Source organism: Limulus polyphemus, unplaced genomic scaffold (assembly GCF_000517525.1).
Source record: "Limulus polyphemus unplaced genomic scaffold, Limulus_polyphemus-2.1.2 Scaffold998, whole genome shotgun sequence".
Classification (NCBI taxonomy): domain Eukaryota; kingdom Metazoa; phylum Arthropoda; class Merostomata; order Xiphosura; family Limulidae; genus Limulus; species Limulus polyphemus.
Window position 1 is genome coordinate 229,668 of NW_013666608.1, and position 23,241 is coordinate 252,908.

The following is a 23,241-nucleotide window of genomic DNA, read 5'->3' on the forward strand; positions in this document are numbered from 1 at the left end:
ACCCTTTGGCCACTAGTCATGATTCATGTATTATTAGGGACCCTTTGGCCACTAGTCATGATTCATGTATTATTAGGGACCCTTTGGCCACTAGTCATGATTCATGTGTTATTAGGGACCCTTTGGCCACTAGTCATGACTCATATGTTATTAGAGACCCTTTAGCCACTAGTCATGACTCATGTGTTATTAGGGACCCTTTGGCCACTAGTCATGATTTGTATGTTATTAGAGACCCTTTGGCCACTAGTCATGACTCATGTGTTATTAGAGACCCTGTGGCCACTAGTCATGACTCATATGTTATTAGAGACCCTGTGGCCAACAGCCATGGATCCACATAAAGTTTGGTGTTTACAAAACATATAAAGCCCTACACTGGTATAGATAGAAATAAAGAACAAAACCAAAAAAAAATTAATTAAAGAGCTTAATACAACACTTATTGATGCACCCAATGAGACAAGACACAACACAAATGACAGAGATAACACATCGTGCTATAGGAAGGCAAGAAAAATATACCTGAATTTAACTGATATCAATAACTACAACAGCCATCACCAATGTATGGGATATTACCATTGTCACACTTAGGATACAAAGCTACAAAAATCACACTCGTCTCAGCTATACTTGAATGTACTTGACCCTGACCCCAAAACACACTAACGACAGACAACTACTTGGCGATAAAGGTGATTTGGTGTCTAACAATCATCCACACATACTAACTGTTCACTGGATAGAACCAATACAAATTTTTTCTCTAAACTATTTTGAACATATTGTTAGACATTTCACACCTACAAATTGACACAGTTTTAAGCACTAATATATTTCCTACAATGACATTAATATTATCAGAACATAATTATACAAGTTATAAATATTCTCAAAACTTGAAAAAGGGTCATGAATCCCATTGAAATTAGAAAAGTCAGATACTTGCATCTTTCACCATATTCTTTATTAACCTGTTAGCGGCTTGCAGATCTTGTGGGTTACGACTCCTCAGTAACTTCTGTAACATCTGTGAATCCCAAAAATTATGTAAAGCTATAAATATAGTTTCAAATATTTTCAAAAATTATCTTAAATAAATCAATTTTTAACAACCTATTTCAAGCTTTTGAAACCTTAAAACCTATATCAATACCACGTAGAAAAAGGTATTTCTTGAAGCTACAGTTATTATTTTTTTAAAAGCACAATTTACCTCTGATGTTTCCTCATCTTCAAAAAATGCAGTTTTTGCTCTCGGTGCTGGAGGTGGTTCGAAATGCTGAAAAAAAAAGTATATTTTAAAAGAGCACTAACAAGTTTTGATTTTTTTCACAGAAATACACTAGAATAGAACACATGCGAGAATGATCTTCAATAAATATTTAAGATATTTTGAGCACATTTAGTTCATGAAAAAAATATTATACAAAGTCCACTATTCATATAACACTGCACCTCTAGTATTATTTTCATTTGACAAGTATTTCTATCAGAATTATATTAACATACTTGTAGGCACTGGATATGACAAATGTAGTGTGGTTAACATATAACATTCTTCTAAACTTCACTCGCAAGTTCATATATTACTGTCAAGAAAACTTATTTGGTTTAACACTAGTGTCACTGTCAAGAAAACTGTCATTTGGTTTAACACTAGTGTCACTGTCAAGAAAACTGTCATTTGGTTTAACATTAGTGTTACTGTCAAGAAAATTGTTATTTGGTTTAACACTAGTGTTCCTGTCAACTGATCTAATAACAAAGTTACTGTTGAAAAACTTTAATATTTAATGTCTTTTTTTATCCTTTAAAGTACAAAGTTTGGTTTAACACTAGTGTTTCTGTCAACTGATCTAATAACAAAGTTACTGTTGAAAACTTTAATATTTAATGTCTTTTTTTAGCCTTTAAAGTACAAAGTTTGGTTTAACACTAGTGTTTCTGTCAACTGATCTAATAACAAAGTTACTGTTGAAAAACTTTAATATTTAATGTCTTTTTTTAGCCTTTAAAGTACAAAGTTTGGTTTAACACTAGTATTACTGTTGAAAAACTTTAATATCTAATGTCCTTTTTTTAACCTTTAAAGTACAAAGAACTTTTCCCACTAATCTTACACACTATACCAGAGTGGTTATGGCTTTTGTTGTTCTTAGATACAAAAAACAGAAATAAGCAAATACTGACAACAATATATTATTACAGTTCATTCTCTCACAAACACATGAATATTCCAGATGTTAAGTACTTTATATTAAAACAACTTTGGAGTCTCACAATACTGTTACACTCGGTGTCACCACATCTAGCCATGATTTATCTGATAATTGTACATCTTAACAACAGCTCTGCAGTATAATCTACATTCCAAAACACTCTACTGAAAGGCTGTCATGTCCAAAGCACAGCCCCTCCTCCCTGCTGCTTTCCATAAGATCATAACCTATCAAACGTACGAGGACAACAGTTTTCTAGTGCATGTTTTAAGTCCAATTACACAGAGATCCACATGTGCTGCATCAAGTGATTTGACTGGTACATCTTTATTACACAGAGATCCACATGTGCTACATCAAGTGATTTGACTGGTACATCTTTATATGGAATAGCATTAACACCCATTTTATTCTCCAACTGCTACAGGTATGCAGTGATTGAACAAGACGTGCTTTTCCAGAGAGACATCCTTCTTAAACATATGTTGCATACTATTGCCTGGAACTTCAGACAGCTTTTGACGAACTTCTGCATTCAAAGATTCTCACCTATCATAAGACACCACACTTTGATTACAACAGCTGAGTATAAGTTGTTACTCATATCTTTTTATGGATGGTCCCGATTCCCCAAGTTGACCCATATGCTTTTGTTACCAAATGCTATTCAGTATGAGGAATATCCTCAGCTTAGAAATATTAAATCCTCAATCTGAAAAAAATCTCTATGATCTAAGTGTACGAATATATTGCATCAGAAAACATTGTGACATTCTTTTCCCAAAAGCAATCAATTTTCAGTGACATCACACTATGCTAAACAATGTCCGAATATAGTTTTGATACATATCATAACACAGTGATTTTAGACTGGCTGTGACTGACTTGAATATTCAAAATAATTTTAATATAACATACTCAACCCTCTGTAGTTTGTTTTAACCTGTACTTTAAGAGACCATCAGAGAAAGTTAAACATACCAAACTGATAAAGATAATTTTATAATAATAGACTAGATGAACATGCAGGCTGAACCTAAATAAGACAGACGTACATATACATGAAAAAATAATGGTAGGAAATAATTATAATAAGAAAACATTACCAAGTAAAGATTATTTTCATGGTTTTATAAATGAGCAACAAATTTAAACTAACCTGTATTATGTGAACAGGGTCTTCAGTTACAACTCCTTGTCTTTTTAGCATCTGGTACGCTTCAAATATTTTAGGTTCTTGCTTTAATTCCACACTCCACTTGAACATCAACTCAATCACTTTTGTTTTTACTTTTGGAGATGCTCGATTACCTAGGTACTGGTTTATAAATATGGTTTTCAATCAAATCTAACAAATGTATACACTTAAATAACTTGGTTACTCTGCATTTAAACTTAATAGTTCTTTATTACCAAATAATCAGACTTTCCAGTTTCAAACCAGGGGTGATAAGCTGATATGTATCATAAGACTGTAATGAAATAATGTGAGAAAACAAAACAAAATTTGAAGTTCCCTCGTTTGTTTGAACTATTAACCCAAAGTTCAAGAAACCTGTACATTTTTATTGAAAAGTTTTTACTTGCCACTGTTCTGTGATTGTGAATTCTCAAAAATTTCTTTTTAGTGTCTTACAAATGTTGTGTGTGTGTTGCTTTTTCATTGTAAAAATAAAGTTCAACTACAGTACTTAAAATAACAAATATGAACTCAAAGTATGATTTTTAGTTACAAAAAAAACAAACTTTTCTTACATTAGTATGGCATTCTCACCTGCATGGTAAGAATAAACTAGTTAAATATTTACAAGCTACAAAATATATCACTGACATTTGTACACTGCCAAATTCAAACTGTTTTATTGTTCTTGTAAACACTATAATACAAGCATGGTGTACCAAGCAACACTGGTTATTTAAAACTACATATCAATTCAGTGATCTAATAAACCAGGTTAGAAACCAAAACCTAATACTTGTTATTTAAAACTATGTATGAATTCAGTGATCTAATAAACCAGGTTAGAAACCAAAACCTAATACTTGTTGTTTAAAACTATGTATGAATTCAGTGATCTAATAAACCAGGTTAGAAACCAAAACCTAATACTTGTTATTTAAAACTATGTATGAATTCAGTGATCTAATAAACCAGGTTAGAAACCAAAACCTAATACTTGTTATTTAAAACTATGTATGAATCCAGTGATCTAATAAACCAGGTTAGAAACCAAAACCTAATACCTGTTAATTAAAACTATGTATGAATCCAGTGATCTAATAAACCAGGTTAGAAACCAAAACCTAATACCTGTTAATTAAAACTATGTATGAGTCCAGTGATCTAATAAACCAGCTTTATAAAATCTTGCACATGGAGGATGTGAAATGAAATTAATTTTTTTTAGGTTTTGTATATACAGTTGAATAACTAAAAAAATCATAAATTACTACATCAATACCATAGAATTCCACTATAAATAATCAAGCTTAGCAATTAAGCTGTATTTGGGTCTAAAAATTATGAAATTTCAAGCAGACTAAAGACTCACTTTACCAGCATGAAGATTTGTATCGAAAGAACATGATGGCGTCGTAGTATGTGAAAATGGCTTAGAAAGCCACTAGGGGGACATTCTGAGTTTTCCCATTGGTTATTCACATGGCATAGACAGAAGTAACTGTATATGAAAAAGTGTTTCCAAAAATGGAAAGAGGTGGGCAGGGCCACTGTGCTTGATTCAGTACATAAGTGATAACTCAGCAAATAGAAAAGATAGGAGGTTCTTATTTTATATTCTAGCTTCTCAATATTGGTAATCTCCTACTTTGTAAGAAACTATAGACTTTGTATTTAGACATCACAAACATCTAATTTGAACCAGTGCTGCATTCAACATACCATGTGACACATAAAAATCAATGTTTATCTGAGTTTTTTAATATTTACTTTTAAATTAACAAATTGAGTAATGTATAGTTCTAAAATTTGAATTATAATCTGCAGTTTGATACCAAACTTATTGATATAAATTCATGAAATAGTATTTCAATAAAATTTTGATTGCGAGTCAACAAACGAGATGACATGGCCTTTTACCTGTGACCTGTCTCGAAAGGGTTAATCATAAACTACATAATTGAACTTGCAGTGTAAATCTACTAATTTGTGACTCTGGAATCCAGTGGTGTGTGAATTTTTTATTTTCATTATTTAAAAATCACCAAAACCACCTACTTCTATATTTGAAAGATTAACTTTATTACTTTACTATGAAGATAAAGAGAGAAATAGTGTAACATTTTAGTTTTAACCCTGTAGTGTTAGGCTTAACAGTGTTATCAGTAATTACTTTTTTTGGTGTTGATTGTTCATTTCCAAACTACAATGATAAAGAGTTTATAACACTTGTAGGATATAAGTGTAAAGAGTGGGTTTTATTTGAAAACTCAAGATTTGAATGTGATTTTAAGGAAGCTAGTAATGAAGATGTGCAATTTGTATATAGAGTTTGCAGTTTGGTGGAGAAATTGGAGGCTATCTTAAACAGAGACCAAGAAATATAAACTGCTTGAAATGACAGAATTAGAGGAACTTAAGTTTTTACATGTGATGGATACAGTGGCTTAAAAGTCTTTCACAAAGTTAGAAACAATATTACAATACATCTAGTACAGTGAATTTAATTGTAATGAGCAGGTTCTATCAAGTAACAAATTTTACCCTATAACATTTGTTGATGAATAATTAGGGGAGTAAAGGACAGTCAATGGAACAGATAGGGTGGTCAGGTAGGTTATAGTGATTATTTTGATCTTTGATAGGGAATTGGGGTAAATAAATATTTGAAATAGAAATTATTAATATTTTGGACCACCAACATTGTTATGGAAAAGTAGACCTTTAATGCTTCTTCTGCTGATGGCAAAAAGTGTCAAGATATAAGTACTGAATTTCTTTTTTTTAATGGTTTTTTATTTGTTATAGAAATAACTAAAATGTAAAAATTAGAAACTTATTTGGTTAAATAAGAAAACTTGAATGAAAAAATATTTTCTTGTGATACTCTTGATCATAGCATGGGCATGTCGTGAGGTGTGATTGTAAATTGACTGTGGTGTGCTTAGCCCTTTCTAACATGACTGTTATATAGTTCATGAAACTATCACGTGTATAGTACAGAACTATATATTGTTTGTTGTCAGTTATACCTTTCAAAAATTGGGGAAAGAGTATAGAAAGCATGTGTTGCTCATTTACCAGTTTAAGTTTGAAGTTTTGCTGACCAGAAGCAGTAAGTTGTGGATTATCATAAATTGTTGAGATGTAATTTTCAGATGAGTTTTCATTTCAAAGCAATTAAAATGTATCTTGAGTGATTAATCTGAGTATAAACTAATACTTGTTTTTTCCAATTTAAAACAAAGTTTTCAGTATGATATTTTTGTTTTGTATTTTATTTCCAGGTGATGAGATATCAACAGATGGAGATACATCACTTGACAATTTGACAACAGAGAATACGGGGGAGGAGTTGAATGAAAGTGAAGCTAAGGAACAAGTATGTAAATATTTTTGCAAATATAAATGTAAATTAGCTGCCTAATAAGACAACTTTTCATATTTCTTTTAGTTCAACATGATTTTAATATGAAGACCAGTTGGAAAAGAATTCAGAAACTGTGAAGCACAAGTTTACCTGCTATATAATATACAGTAATTAGCCTTAATAGTCACTGCCACAACTTCATTCATTTTTGATGCTCTACAGCTAACACATTGTATGGAAGAATATAATTTCAGGTTTCAAATGAATTACAAATGCAGTTTAGACACTTATTCACTATTTTATAATGTCCCTTTATCAGGAGGTTGATCAAGGAAAAAGTCTCAAGATCTCAGTCAAAGATAGGAATTATCCAGAAAGACAATGTGTTGATACAAAAAACGTTGTACACAGAGATATATTTCATTTATAATCATTCCAAGTTTTACACTACTTTAAATCTAATCACAAAAACTCCATATTCTGCTTAGTATGTTTTTCTTTCATTCATGTCCATCTGCATAAAAACAGCATTATATAAAGGATTTATCTATTTAAAACATCCCAGTTTCATGTATATAGTATTTCACTTAATAATGCTGTGTATGTGAAGATCTTTGGGCTTTGGCTCATATGGCACAACACATGCTTCATATATGGTAAGTTGAAGATTTTAGTCATGTCTGTATCCAATTTCTTTCTTTTTGTTTTGGTGAAACTGTATCAGTAGTCAAATACTTTTAGTACATACGTTGTATACAAAGCCAAAGTTTATCCCCTAGTATTTTTATTATAATGACAGTTTTAAATTTCAAGTTAATTTGCACAGTGTGTGGAATATTGCTAGTGTAATCACCAATTAGAAATTCTGGATCTTGCTCATTTTCAATGGCAAAATGAGTTTAGTAACCTAAGGGAAACTTTTTTTTTTATATCAAAGTTCTTTTGAGAGAAGTAAAAATTTATATATTATTTGGAAATGAAACGTACTCTTTTTTTTATACTGTTTGCAGTTTTGAAATATAGATTATTATTATTTCCTGTATATTTTATGTGTAATCATTAACATTTCAAATTTTAGCTAGAAGAAAAATGCAATATGTTGTAGCTTTATTGCTTCATTTGTATGGGTAGGTAGATTGAACGAACTACAGATAAACATTCATGTTAGTCAAAAGAAGCAAAAACTAAAAGGTGAAAAACAGGAAAAAATTTTTGGCACTTTACATCTTAAACTAAAATTTGTTGATAATCTTTTTTTTGTATCTATAATAATCATTTTAAAGTTTGATAACAGTAAAGAGTAAGGCAAAGAGTATTCTGCAACCTATGCAGGAATATAAAAAAAATGTTTTATTATAACCGTTATGAAGAAGGTTCCTGGGGTAACCAGTTTTAACTAAAACTCTGCTTTGAATTATAATTTTCTCCTTACTATTATATACATGAAGTGGTTTTTGTTTGTGTCATGTACAGAAATTAAAAACTTGAAAGTTGTATAGAACAGGCTAGCAACTAACATTTTCATATGACTTACTCACTCATTTTAATTACATGTTCATGATATAGATTTCAAAAAAGATATTCAGAAAATGCATGAATAATGAGGAATTTGAATAATTTATTTTCCTTGGTTGCCCAAATTTTGCTTGAAACCATAGTGTTCTGTTCTTCCACCTCAGCCCTATCTCAAGTGTACACACACACAAACGGTTTCTGTAGCAAAGGTTTCATATAGGAATGTTATATCTATCTATATACAAAGATGAAATATATGTTTGTTTGCACCCTAACTCCTCCGAGCCTATTGGGCCAATCTCAACCAAAATCTGTATGAAAATACTATGGACCATGGGGAATGTCCTAAGGAGGTCAAATTTAACGTAACTTTATTTCTATTTTGTAAAGCCTGTTTGTTAATTACTCCTAGCCTATTGAGTCAATCTCAAACAATCTTGGCAGGTTGATGCTTTAGACAGTGTTGAATATTCTAAAGGGATTCAAGGTCAGAGTATGAAAGTTCCTGAATTGTTTCTCAAACAACCATGTTTTTCTCATGGTCAGTGAGATGTAGGGTGTTCAATGGTGAGATCACCTCAAAATCATTATTTGTTGGTAGATGGAAAGCAAACTGAAATGTTGCTTATGAAGAAGCTTTGTTATGATTTAAAATTTTTGAGATAAAGTTTGTGTTCAAGTTATTACTTTAAAATATATGATTGCTGTTAAACTTGCATTGTTTTGATTAAGTTTAAACATTCCCCATCAGTTGATAGGTACTTGAGCTTGTATACATATGTAAAAGTTAACCTTAAAATAACAGCTAGACATATTGTGTTTTGGTTGATAAACTAGTTGACTTGTTTGGAAAATTTTAGGTGGAGGAAGTGACTCAGCAGACATTAACAGAAACCACACTAGAAACAGAAAGTGAGACAACTCCACAAAATGTAAGAATTCTGTACATTTGAATGTTGAGTTTATATTTGTGCTTGTTAATGAAATACCTGAAACTAATGCAGATTAGCAACTTGATAAAATCCAAGTACCTTGCATTTGCTAACTCAGAATTTTCTGTGTGTCTGAGGACTTATAACATTGAATTACTTAAATTAATTACTTGACAAGGGACAGCAGTTTGGAATTTTGGTGTCTGTTTTCACTAAGCTAGTTCCTTCAGTATCTTTAGTATTGCCTTCTTCAGATAGTAAATTCTGACAAAAATTGTCATCCAACCACTATGAATCATTTTTAAATATTAATTAGCTTTATTCCATCAAAAGAAGGATTGTAATTGCTGTTATTTTGTTCTTTAATGCTTGTATTTATAAAGAAGCATGTGGCAGTTAGTTTTTCTTTCGTTTATGCAATGATTGAGCATGTAAAACTTTTAATTGCAAAAAGTATCATTTGTTATTAAATATGCAAAGTTTTGTTTTATGCAAAATTTACCAAACATAAGTATGTTTTTTTTGTGTGCAAATTGGACAACTGTAGCAAAATACTGCAACATTTTTTATTTGAATGACATAGTTTTCTTGCATGATTTACATGTAGGTGGATCAGCAGTCAGAACTAACAAATAACCAGTCATCTTTACAACCAGATAACGAAAAAACAAATAACGAGTTAACTTTACAGTCAGATAGTGAACTAACAAAAAATGAGTTAGCTTTACAGTCAGATAGTGAACTAACAAAAAATGAGTTAGTTTCACAATCAGATAGTGAACTAACAAAAAATGAGTTAGTTTCACAATCAGACAGTGAACTAACAAAAAATGAGTTAGTTTCACAATCAGACAGTGAACTAACAAAAAATGAGTTAGTTTCACAATCAGACAGTGAACTAACAAAAAATGAGTTAGTTTCACAATCAGACAGTGAACAAGAGAAATGCAAGTCAACTTCACAGGTGGACACAGAAAGACATGAAGAAAAGGTAATGTGATGTAAAACTTTTGTTGATGAACTTGAAAAGTTGATTGCCATTTTTATTTTATCAACAGTAGTGGTCAAAATAAATGGGAAACTAGCAGTGTTAATTTTACAATATTGATATTGAAGGAATGAGGATATTTAGGAAAGTAATAACTGAACCGTTTAAAAAAAAATTGATTTTAGTATTTTTTATGCCTTCCTGTGGCTTTTATTGCAGAGCTAATATGATTGGGTATTGATTCTCCAACGGATTTGCAAGTTTTCAAAATTTCTGGTTGTTGATTACAACAGTCAGTAATTCAATTGAAAAGCTTTCTTGTATAATGTATGATTCGAGCTTTAAGTATGGCCTGTAATTTTTCTGTCGGGTTTATATCTGGTGAATTACCAGGGCAGTCTAGCACATCTATCAATTTTTGTTGCAAAGATCGTTTCACAGCTTTTTAGATATCATAGGGGTTAACTCTTTTTGGAATATTCATTTACTCCTTCCATGCCACCTAGCATCAGAGATGAGCAGTTTTTTCCAAGATTAGGTATATATTTAGCATTATTCTTAGTGTCACATGTGAAGCAAAGCTCTTTTCTTCCATAGAAGGAAAAATGTGACCAAACCACCCTTTCAATTTTTTCACATATGCTGATCAAGCTCTAGATAATTCAGAGTGGAGCTCATCATTGAATATCACATGAAAAAACATCAATTGAAACATTTACATGACTTTTATAATGTTCGTAAATGAACACACTTTGAAATATTATGTGCTTATATTTTGTCTTGAAATAAGTCAGGAAATGGGGATCCTCTATATTTCCTTAAAATAGAAATAGTAAATAAAAGATCGTGCTTCTTATGTCTCAGTTGACAATACTTTCTTGTCCTGATTGAGAAATTTAAGTTATTTTAATGCATTGTTTTTAATTGTAACACTGCAGAAAATTTCAAACTTTAATTTTTCCAGTGGTCCAACATGTAGTCCTTGTATTTCTTTGCCCAAAGGAGGTGCTTAATTTACATCTGCAGTAAATAAAGTTTTTAGGAAGGTCTTATGGCCTCTGTCCATATGAATATAATATGATTAAAACTGGTATCCTATTTATTTTTTTGCCACTACTGTACTTATAAGTTTTAATAGTTGATGCATTATTTATTTGTTTAAAGTTCATGTATGAGATTTTGCAAATAGGTTGCTCTAAGTCAGTTATACATAGAAATGGGCAATTAGTGGAATTTGCTGATCAGTTAATTCTCAGGTTCATTAATTGGTTACATTCAACTTATGAATTATTCTTGTATGAGACTTTGGTAGTTGGAATAACTGAAAATAGTAATAATCAGAAACAATAATTTTGATTAGTTGATTATTTTTATGAGTCCTGACACTAATTTATTAAGTTGAACAAACTTAAAGTAACCAAAAATAATACTGAAAATAATGGCAGTAATTGAATTATTTGATAGTTGGAAGGTACGGAAACACTAATTTTGATAAAAAGATTGTTTTACACGAAACTAATCATTATTCACAGCTAAGTGAGTTAATTGCCCAGCTGCTATTATACAAGGTTTTATAACTAGGATTTGTATCATTTCTCATAACATTGGCATTGGCTCATGTATGTTTCGTCAGAAGAATAAAATATATTTGTTGATGCTATTCTTATGAGTGCATATAGCTGTTTAAAAATTAGATTGTAAAATTATGTCAATAGAGAAAGATCTTTGTGGCAAAATTGCTATAGCAGAAACAAAATAAGAATCAACAGGTTTGTAAAGAATATAAAAAATATTTTTAGCAAGATAAAAGAAAGGGTGGCCTGAAGTTTAAAGGTCTACACAAACCAATACACTGCATGCAGCCTTACCTTTTTAACAGAAGAAGCTTCAACAACATATTTAAAAACATTCTGTATGACTGCAGACACTAGTAGAGATTAATCATTCACAAGAATTCTTTCACCTTCCAGATTTATGGAGAGGCCAATAGATTATGATGAAAAAAAGCAACATGACAGCAATGTTCAGTTTGGAAGTATTTCCCAGAAAAACAAATGAAATAATGAACATTATATAGCTGTCTATTTACTGTCTTCTTAAAAAATCTAGCCATAATAAGAATGAGCAATTTACTATAAAACATCGGGAAATACTTATTGGTTTTTAACATCTGCTCTTTACACTCTTTAAGGAATGACTCATCAGGAGTAAGTCTGATGAGCCAAGTTCAAAATTGAGTTTTTGATTTAGAGCTGAACCAGTTGACATGATGTACTCACACCTGCAGTGTGCTGGCTTAAATGCAGTTCACTTCTTTGATTGGGATCTCTCATTCTACCCCTGCAAGGATGTCTATTCCCAGCAGTTTAGTTTTGGATTCAGAGCTTAACCAATCATCAAAAGTCCACACACACACACATGTTCTGGGTGTCCCTGTTCCCTCATTCAATTCGCCTTGAATGCACTAATCCATTGTTGTGGGTCACGGTTGGTGCACTAGTTGGTTGCTTTGCTTCTTCCTCTTGCGCTAACCCTCAATGTCTTTATTCTGAGAATCTTACTGTGTTTGAGATGGTTATGGTCTGTTTGATTTCAGTGGTATATATATATATTTCACTCTTTTCACATGTGCTCTGTTCACAGATTGGTGGTGGGATGAACTTGAGGTGAAGACATTATGATTCTCTTTCCTACCCCTGCATGGATGTCAGTTCCCGGTGGTCAAGCTTTGTATGCAGTTGACTTGCCATGTACTGTCCATCATGCCCTAGCCACTCTACACCTTGGAGCACATCCCTTATTTTACCCACATTCTGTTTATCAGGGAGATTTAAATTATAATATCTTGTGGTAAGGATCACTGTCCAACTGTTTTCTCTCCCATTTGGATGTGTTCCTCACAATTTTCTGCATGGACCTGTTGCACCTCTTCCACTTCTAGATGAAGAGTATACCTGTTGCACCTCTTCCACATCTAGATGAAGAGTATACCTGTTACAGAAGTGGTGTAGTCTCCCATGTATAATCCTCTTATTAAAGGATTCCCTCACTAGGGTGTTTTTTGTATGCTTTCGAAGGATGCTTCTATGTTCTCCCTCATACTGATCTCTCCACTTACTCTTGAAACAACACTCAAAACCTTCCTTATCAATATTTAAGACCACCCAAACGTTGAGTGCAAAATAAGTGTTTTCATGATTGTTAGACAAAATCAAAATGTGCTCATTTATTCATTTTATTATTATTCATATTATTGTTTCACAAGCCTACAGCAAAATCAACTGGGTATTTTGTATCAAGACCTATTCAGCTATACTGTATGAAGTGCTAGGAATGTCCTTGACCTATTTAAAAGTTGAAATATTTTTCATTGAAAGTTGATTTATGTAGTTATAAATACATAAGAGATGTGATGTTGTTATGAGTGTCTGTGACTCTTTGGCAATAAATTTCAACAATGAACAAACAGTACACAGTCCACTTGTTTTAAAACACTATATTAAAACAAGTCAAATGTGTATATAAATATTCGCTAAACAGTTAATCACACAGTTGAATCCAGAGCTTTTAATAATTCTCTCTTTTGTCAAAAGTCCACACAGGCTAATTCAGTTACTTTAAAACCCAATTGAAAAGACAAATTATTTGTTTCTACTCTGGTTCATTTTCTCTGTTATTACAATATAATCTGTGATTATTACATTTTAAAAGTCGCCATTATGCACTCTTTATAGCTAAACTCACGATCACTTAGTCTATTTCTATCTCTCTTTTTGACATGTATGTATAGTGTAAATATGCCCTCTTGACAGCAATCTGGAACTTTATACACTACTAGATACTGTATGATGGAACAATACTCGATTAAAGTAATGAGAAAAATTTAGAAGGTTTGAGTAACATGATGTCAATTCACAACAATTGAACTACACAAGAAATGATTCGTAAACAGTTAGTTAAGCAAATATGCCATAACTGTCGCTTCTAAAAATAACTTACTTTAACGTTTGCACTGTATAAGCTAAATAATACTCTCATATTAAACTTAAAATGAACAGTCATGTATATCTAACATTAAGCCCCTCTTCAAGAAAAGTATTTGCAATATTTTTTTTATAATTATATACAAAGACCTCAATGCACAAATAACAGTTCTGGAGATACAGCACCCTCCTCATGATCTTCACACTGTCGATTTTGCTACTCTGGATGTATGCAAGTAGGTGATGGTCCATCTGGGTGAAGAAATATTTCCATTAGAGGTATTTCTGGAACTTCTGGATGGCCAGACTCTTTTTATCACAAAGTAGTTCTTTTTACTCATGTACATTACTGGAAACAGTTTGCCTTCATGCTCTTGTAGGAGTACTGCTTCAATTCCAATGTCTGAAGCATCTGCCTGAACAATGAATGGTTTATTGAAGTCTGGCAAACTTCACAGCATATTCTTTAAATTATGGAATGCCATCTGCTGTGGTTGTTTCCACTTCATCTTGCTGGGTAGACCTTTCTTGGTCAGATCAGTCAGTGGTGCAGCAACATCAGTGTAATGTGGGAGGAACTACCTGTAGTATCCCGCTAACCCCAGGAAGGATATAACTTGCTGCTTGGTTGTTGGAGCTGGTGCATCTTGTATACTGGTCAGTTACTCCTTTTTCATGACTATCTGTTGGTCACCTATTTTGTATCCAACAAACTCCAGCACAGAATAACCAAAGTAACAGTGAGACCTGCTGTCTTTACTTATCCAAACAGCTATCTGAGTTTCTTCAGGTGGTCTTCCCATTGGCTGTGTGGGTCAGAATGTTTTCCACATGATGCTCGATGTTGGTGGTTTTGTGCATCATCTTCCTCATCATACGGTTGAATGTTGCTGCTGAGTTGACTAACCCAAATGGCCACAAAGAGTATCTCTTCTTTAGACTCTGCCAATAATCTTTATTGAGGTCGACATTGGAAAAGAACTTTGACCTGTCTAGTTTCACCATAATAGCCTCTGGGTTACCCGTAGGTTCAGAGTCGAACTTTGTAACGAGGTTCAGTTTTCAGAAGTCTATGCAAAAGAGGTTTGAGCCATCCCTCTTCTTCGTGATTACCACTGGTGAACAGTATGCTGAATTCAAAGGCTTGATGATTCCAGCTTCTAACATTGCCTCAACTTCTTGGTTGATCAGGTCTCTCATTGCATAGGGTATCTGGTAGGGCTTCACCTTCATTGGATCCCTGTTCATGGCCTTGATCTTGTGCTGCACAAGTCTCTTGCCTGGTCTATCTGTGAAGATGTCTGCATACTGGCACAGTATATCTTGTAACTTTCTTCTGCTTGCCAGTCAGTTCTTTTCTGATGTTGACATCTTTGTACGTCTCATCTCCACCCAGTGGTCTTAGGTCTTCTTCTTCCATGATAAAGTCACTGTTTTATGGTTCTGTGTCTGTGACAGCTATACCTACCATGTCCATTTGTGCCTCAATAGCAGCAACTTTAGGTCATCTTTCCTCTCAAAGTAACTCTTCAACAGATTGATGTGGTAGATCTTTGTCTTCCTGCTCACTTTAACCATATAATTCATTCTGTTGACCACTTTCTGCATCTCAAAAGATCATTTCTACTGTAGGTAGCAGAACCAAGATCTGTCCAACCTTGAAATGTCGATCCTTGGCCTTTTTGTCACACAAGTGCTTCTGATTGCCTTGAGCTACATACAAGCTCTCTCGAGCGAGTTGACAAATCTCCTCCAGTCAGTTTCTGAGGCCTAAAATGTACTAGTGAGTGTTTTTTCTGTCCACAGCTCTCTCAATATCTGCATCAGACTTCATACTATTCTTTTGTACAATGACTCAAAAGGTAAAAATCCTGTACTTGCTTGTGGGACTTCTCGGTAAGCAAATATTACTGCCTGCAGGTTCCTGTATCAATCACATAGTCTCTCTTGGCACATCTTCTTCAGCATACTTTCACAAAGTCCATTACATCTGGGGTTGTACTGGGTGGTAAAGAGTTGCCCGGTGCTGATGAGTCTGCACACCTCTTGCATTAGTTATGAAGTAAAGTGTGTCACCCTGTTATTCAAGACTTCTTTTGGGAAACCTACTCTGCAGAATACTTCCAGGAGGGTTTCTTCTACTCCCTTTGAATATATATTTGGTAATGCTGTGACTTCTGAGTAACATGTTGCATAATCGACTACTCTGCTGAACGTCTTTTATATGAGTCATCTCACCCAGTGGCATGTTGGCTACCTTCCCTCTAGGTATTGTTCTTCAGCAGATGTCACATGACTTCCAGAATCTAGTCACACCTCCAATGAAACCCAGCCAATGGAAGTTGGTGGTGATTCTGTATGCCAACTTCTTTGCTCCTAGGTGTCCTACCACAATTGACTTGTGAGCCAGCTTCTTCACTTGAGTCTGGTATTCTGTTGGTACTATGAACTGTTTAACTTCCACAGTAGAACTGCCTTAATAGATCTGGTACTTACAGCACTTCCTTACAGTCCCCTTTTCTGTAGGTTCCTTTTCCCTTGGTCTTGTGCTCGAATTTATCCCAGACACTGTCCCAAATTTCTACTGTGAAAGTGCTTTCTTCACTATTCATAGACCTACATTTAGGATGACACACTTCGAAACTTGCAGGGTCTTGATGTCTTGCCTGCTTTTATTTTCTTGAGCTCTAGTGGTGATTGCTGGCGCCTCATTGGTCTTCTTTCTGTCTTGTTCCTCCAAACTGCTTGGTATATTGCCAACCATCAAGTTGTAGATGGCCTGAAGGTCTTTCATGTAGTATGGAGTGTCCACCTTTATTCCTGCTAGGGGGAACTTTCTCACTGTCCCGTTAGTCAACACACACCCACGCAGATGTACCATGCATATCATCTGGTCATCAGATACTAGACTGGTTCTTACTGCTGCACCTAGTATCTTGTGGTTCGTTGGCATCTCTATGTTTGTCACGTTCTCTTATCACCATTGGCAATGTTGACCCATTCACCAACTTGAGCTGACCATCAATCATGCACTTTTTAATCATGATTATAGCATTTCCTTCTTGTGGTGAATCTGACAAGTTGCCTTCTTCTGTTTCTTTTAGTAGCAGCACCCATGGTGATATTCACTCTTTCCTTGGTTCTTGCCAGCACCATCTTTGCGGGTAGCTCCTGCTGCTTTATGTTGAGATTTCTGCTGCTGTTTGTTGGTGACAGACTTGCACTCACTAGCAGTGTGCCCCATTTTATGACAAGCATAGCATCTCTTTTCCATTTTGTCTGTTGACTTCTTGTCACCTTTGGTGGCATCTTGCTTCTGGTCAGCCACCCTGCTTAACTGCTTATTCTTGGACTTACCTGCTATACTCTCTCCATGGGCTTCCATATACTGTTCTGCCAGCTTGGTCATCTTGTCCACATTTTTTGGTGCTCTTTCCTTTAAGAACAGTGACAAGTCAGTTGAGCATGTGATCATGAACTGTTCACGTATTAGTAGATCTGCTATTTCTTAAAAACTATTTTCACACTTGGCCATGTCAGTCCATTCTTCTGTAGTATCACCATAGATAAGTCACAACGTGAAATACAGGTTTAACTTCACTGAACTTCTGGTGGAAATATTCTTTGGTAAGTTCATGGCTTTTCAGCAACACTACTTTTAACTTCTCATAGTTCATGACATCTTCTGATGTCATGCCTGCATACACTTGTAGGCCTTTTCCGTGTTAAAACTGGGCTGAAACAGAATGCCAAGTCCCCTTTGTTCCAGTTCTGACTGTGAGCGAATCTTTCACATCTCTTCAGGAAAGCATCCATGTTGGCTTTTTGTTCATCAAATTTGGGAAGCTAGGGTCGATCAGCCCTGACTTCATTTGTTATTCTTGGGTCCTTCGTCTTTCTGTTGGGTAAACTTTGTGATCTCAGTTTGTGCACTCTTATTCTCTGTCATTCTAGTCTCTATTTTCTCTCATTTTCTTCTTTCTCTATTTGTATTATTATCCTCTCTTCTCTATCTATTCTCCTCTGTTGATGCTCTTCTTTTGTAGCTTTTACTCCCAACCTCCTCCCATGGTTGGGAATAAGAACTATAGAAGAACTTTTAATGTAGGGTATAGTTCTATTTAATATCTTATAGTTCTATTTATTTTTATTAAATATTTTATAGTTTTATTTAATACCTTTTGTGTAAGGGTGGAGGTTGAGAGTTAGTAGAAATATTAGGGTGGCTTCATTTCTTTAAGAAATTTAAGGGTAACTGCCTTCCCACAAGTGGCTATAGACAGTGAAAGGCAATAGAAGTTGAGACGTTGTGGGTGTACGCACTCAGCTTCGTACCCTTATTTGATTGATTTTTTTATGATTTTCCATGACGGCTGACTAGATTGACATCAGCGTTTGGATTTTGTCTAATAGATGGTATATCCCCAACGCATTTGGGTGCTATTACCACAGACATTATCCGTTATGACAATAAGTTGACAACCTGGACCGATAACGGTAATGCGATATATATATTATAATTTGATTATAATACGACCAACAAGTGAGATTCAATAACATTTAAACACTTTATGTTATAGTATTGTTATTCTTTATTTTTCATCTCCAGAATGCTGGAAACATCTGTACAGCACAGTGGTAAAGTTTATAAAGTTATCACTGCTGGTTAATGAGAGATTGTGACAGTCAGCTAGAAACCAGGATGAGCTAAGTCGCTTTTTTCTTGCTTGATCTTCGAAAATTTTTTCAGTGGGCTGATGAAGATTCATAAGTAGCCGAAGATGTCAGCTGTTTTCTGGGAGATGTTCAGATTTCTACTGAATCGAAATAACCTGGTAATTAAATTATGGACTTGCTTTTATACCACTCGCATATTGCATAATATTACTTAATTTTATGTTTATGCCTGTTATGACACTCAATGTAAAGTATCAGGTAAAGTAATTCATTTGCTGCTTAAAATACATAGAAGACTTCAGCGATAATTAGTGGGATTAACTGCAATACTGGCCTAGAGATTAGCCTGCTCATACCCATGAATACGATGGCCTATGGCTGAAAAAACGCATTCTGCACTTTGGGCTGTAGGTGTAAATGTAAAATTAACTTCCAAATCCGGCTATTCGTTCTAAGAAGAGTAGTCTGAGACCTGGGGATCGGTACTGTCGGCTAGCAACCTTCCTTTAAACTTGACATAGTGGGCATTGTCACTGACTATCAGCACTTAGAATTGGATTAATGTATTGTTATAAATGTAGAAGGCGGTGCCATAGTAACCAAGTTGCCTGTCTTTAGAATGAACATTCATATTGTGACCGGACTGACACTAATAGACACAATACAGATGGTTGGGAATATTGTAGTGTGCAAATCTGATTTATTTATTTGTTTTTTCTTGCATTCTTAATAATCGTTTGCAGAATGACTTAATACATATTATAGAATCTGTATAGTTTTAATCTAACGAAACGAGTGTGTGTGTGTGTTTTACAGCAAAGTCACATCGGGGGACCTAACGAAACGAGGTAGATAAACGTGACAACTCCTTCACAGTGGGTGGTGAAACGGAGAACGTAAAAGCTAAGGCAGATAATATTGCATCAAGCAAAATATACAGAGGATCGTTCGTATTTTATAAAAACGATTTGCATACTCTAATTCCGTTGCACGCCTCAATGAATTTCATTTGACCGTGCAATAAAGCTTATGTTACATAATAAGGATGTTCATAGAGTGAGATTGTTAAACAGTGTAGAACCCAAGAAGGGAGATTTTATAGCTTTTTGTGAATGCGGAAGAAGTTACACATCAGAGTTTATTTAATATTGTTTAGAATATTTTAAACAAAGAAAATAAGCTGATGAAGACTAACAAACCAAAAGCTCAGAAACTCCCAGTCATGCCTTCCAATCAGTATCTGTTTTCACGAGAAAGAAGGCAGAAGAAATTGGAATCAACGCAATCTTATTCGACCGTATACCAGTCAAGTCCCTTGATTTAACTCCCGGGAACATTTGTAGCCGATATCCACGAACAATTAAGGGTCTGTGGTAAGTTTGGCAAGTTCTGTAATCTAAGAATGACCTCGCACTTCGCAGAAATTTGTTACAACGAAAATTGTAATGTTCGTAAACTGTGCGTATTCATGGCGATCAGGCTGAGCATGATCGATGATAGACGAAATAGTTCGGAGGGCAGCATGAGATGTTCTCATAAAGTGCGATTAACCCTCAATATAAATAAAAATGTTATCTTCTTACAAATGCCGTTTCCGTCCTTAGATCACGTTTCCAATAATCTGATGAAAAACAAAACCAACAATTGTGGCAGGCTTATCTTCTTTCACAACGTCATGGCGAACAGAGGAAAATAAATCAAAGAATAATGAGCTTTCTGAAAATAAATCAAAGAATAATGAACCTTCACGATCTGATCGAATGTTGTGCCATTTTACAGTCTCCAAAATCTTCCCTTTGAACAGAAGAAGAATTAGGTGTTGAAATGTTCAGGTCAAAGATGGAAGTTATTCTGTATTACAGGTGGAAATTGCAAGAATAGGTAAACGGGTTATTGTTATTTGTAAAATCTGTTATCGCTAATTACCGTTATCACAATTACATACTTTTAGTGTGTTAATTACGGTTATTATACAGTCTTTTAAGGAACCGTAACTAAACTAGATCATTTTACGAACTGTTACTTGAGGCTTCTACAGAACTATAACTATATTGCCTTCTTAATAACCTGTTACCAATGTCTTCTGAGGGATTGTTGCTAGTGTCCTATTGTTTCTATTATTTCCTAATTTATTACTCATGTCTAGAGAAGGATTGTTTCTATTATCTTCTAATTTATTACTAATGTCTGCAGAAGGATTGTTTCAATTATCTCCTAATTTATTACTAATGTCTGCAGAAGGATTGTTTATATTATATCATAATTTATTACTAATGTCTGCAGAAGGATTGTTTTATCATCTCCTAATTTATTACTAATGTCTGCAGAAGGATTGTTTAATTATCTCATAATTTGTTACTAATGTCTGCAGAGAGATTGTTTCAATTATCTCCTAATTTATTACTAATGTCTGCAGAAGGATTGTTTCTATTATCTTCTAATTTGTTACTAATGTCTGCAGAAGGATTGTTTCTATTATCTCCTAATTTGTTACTGGTGTCTTCTGAAGGATTATTACTGGTATATCCTAAATTTGTTGCTGATGTCTTCCGAAAGATTGTACCGGTATCTTCTAAATTCATTACTGGTATGTCCCGAAGGACTGTTAATGGTGTTTTCTAAGTGACTGTTGCTATTAATGTCTAACAGAATGTTACTAGTTTCACTCTAACTAACTGTTTCTAATGTCTCATAAGCTTCTAAAGGATGGCTACTAATATTTTTTGAAAAAGTTTCTAGAGTCTTCTCACAAGTGACTTCTATCGGACTGGTACTAGTGTTTGTTTAAAGGACTGTTATTACTACTGACTGTTTTCAGTGATTCCGTTATATAGATAAATGTTAAAAAGTTACAAAAATTATAAGATATTCTCATACCGAAATAAAGCAAATTAACACAAGTTTAATGTTGCTTCTGAAACTAAAATGATTGTTTTTTCCCCAGTATATTGAAATGCGCACTGTGTAAGGATGTTAGGTAGTGTTTTCAGAACTGTTCAGGTAGTCTTCTTACGAACTTATATCATTATGGGCTAACCGTTGAAACAATTAATCGAATTTTAAATTTTTGTTTTCTGCAGACAACGTCTGTCATGGCCTTTTGGCTAGGGAGCTCGACTTTCAGTCTGTGGGTTGTGGGCTCGATTCCCGTCACCGAACATGCTTGCTCTTTCAGCCAAGGAGGAATTATAATATGATAGACAATCCAATTTTTCGATTAGAGTAGTCCAAGAGTTGGCGGTGAGTGGTGTTGACTTGCTGCCTTGCCATTAGTCTTTCACTTCTAAATTAGAAACGGCTAGTGTAGGTAGTCATCGTGTAGCTCTGCGCGAAATTCAGCAAGCTACAGACAAACCTTAAAATAATTGGTGGCAAGATGTATTACGTTAACCTATTTTATGGTAAGATGTTGCATAAAATATTACGTAAAGTTACTTTAAGATAGTATGTGTTATAAAGTATTCTTACTTTAGGATAGTATGTGTTATGAAGTATTCTTACTTTAGGGTAATATGTGGCATAATGTACTTTAAGAGTATTATCTTTCATGGCTCTCGCCATTGCATTCTTTTTAGTAATTCCCTGTTAAACCTGAACTCGCACAAAAATCCACATTCTCAGATTTTAAACATTGAACTAAAAAAGATCAAGGAGCTTTTGATATAAATCAAACATCAGTGGACTAGTGTTCTATTGTTTTATATTGTACGTTATTCCATTCTAGTTTTGTAATATAATTTTAAAAAGTGTAATCACAGGACTTTTAATTTATAACTAGATAATGTTGTAGTAGAATTATCATGCCTTTGAAAAGACTAATATAATAAGTAATCTATTTTCTGTGGTTCGGCTTTCTTTAAAGAAAATAGCGTTATTTGACATCAAGAGGTACAATATTTTCATAACTTGACCTTTTAAAGAAAGGATAATGTACAGAAAATATTAACAGAAACTCGACAGTCGTATAAAGATTACCATATGTTACTTTAGCATTCGACAATTTTATGTTCCTTACCATATGTTACTTTAGCACTCGACAGTCATATGTGCATTACCATGTTACTTTAGCACTCGACAGTCTTATGTACATTACCAAATGTTACTTTAGTATTTGACAGTCTTATGTACATTACCATATGTTACTTTAGCACTCGACAGTCATATGTGCATTACCATGTTACTTTAGCACTCGACAGTCTTATGTACATTACCATATGTTACTTTAGCACTCGACAGTCATATGTGCATTACCATGTTACTTTAGCACTCGACAGTCTTATGTACATTACCAAATGTTACTTTAGTATTTGACTGTCTTAAGTAGACTACCAAATGTTATTTTAGCACTCGACAATTTTATGTACATTACCA

At 33.9% G+C, this 23,241-nt stretch overlaps 1 protein-coding gene across 6 annotated transcripts in view; it reads left to right on the forward strand.

Annotated features, from left to right (window-relative positions):
• LOC106461615 (heterogeneous nuclear ribonucleoprotein U-like protein 1) overlaps positions 1 to 23,241 on the forward strand; it is a 121,000-nt gene that overhangs the window by 5,196 nt on the left and 92,563 nt on the right. For 5 of the 6 annotated variants that reach the window (XM_013921454.2, XM_022388619.1, XM_022388620.1 and 2 more), the window contains exons 2-4: positions 6,693 to 6,787; positions 9,151 to 9,222; positions 9,830 to 10,213. In XM_013921454.2, coding sequence (XP_013776908.1) covers positions 6,693 to 6,787; positions 9,151 to 9,222; positions 9,830 to 10,213 — 551 coding nt within the window. The remainder of the gene's footprint in view (positions 1 to 6,692; positions 6,788 to 9,150; positions 9,223 to 9,829; positions 10,214 to 23,241) is intronic. The other variant, XM_022388622.1, reaches the window with a different exon arrangement.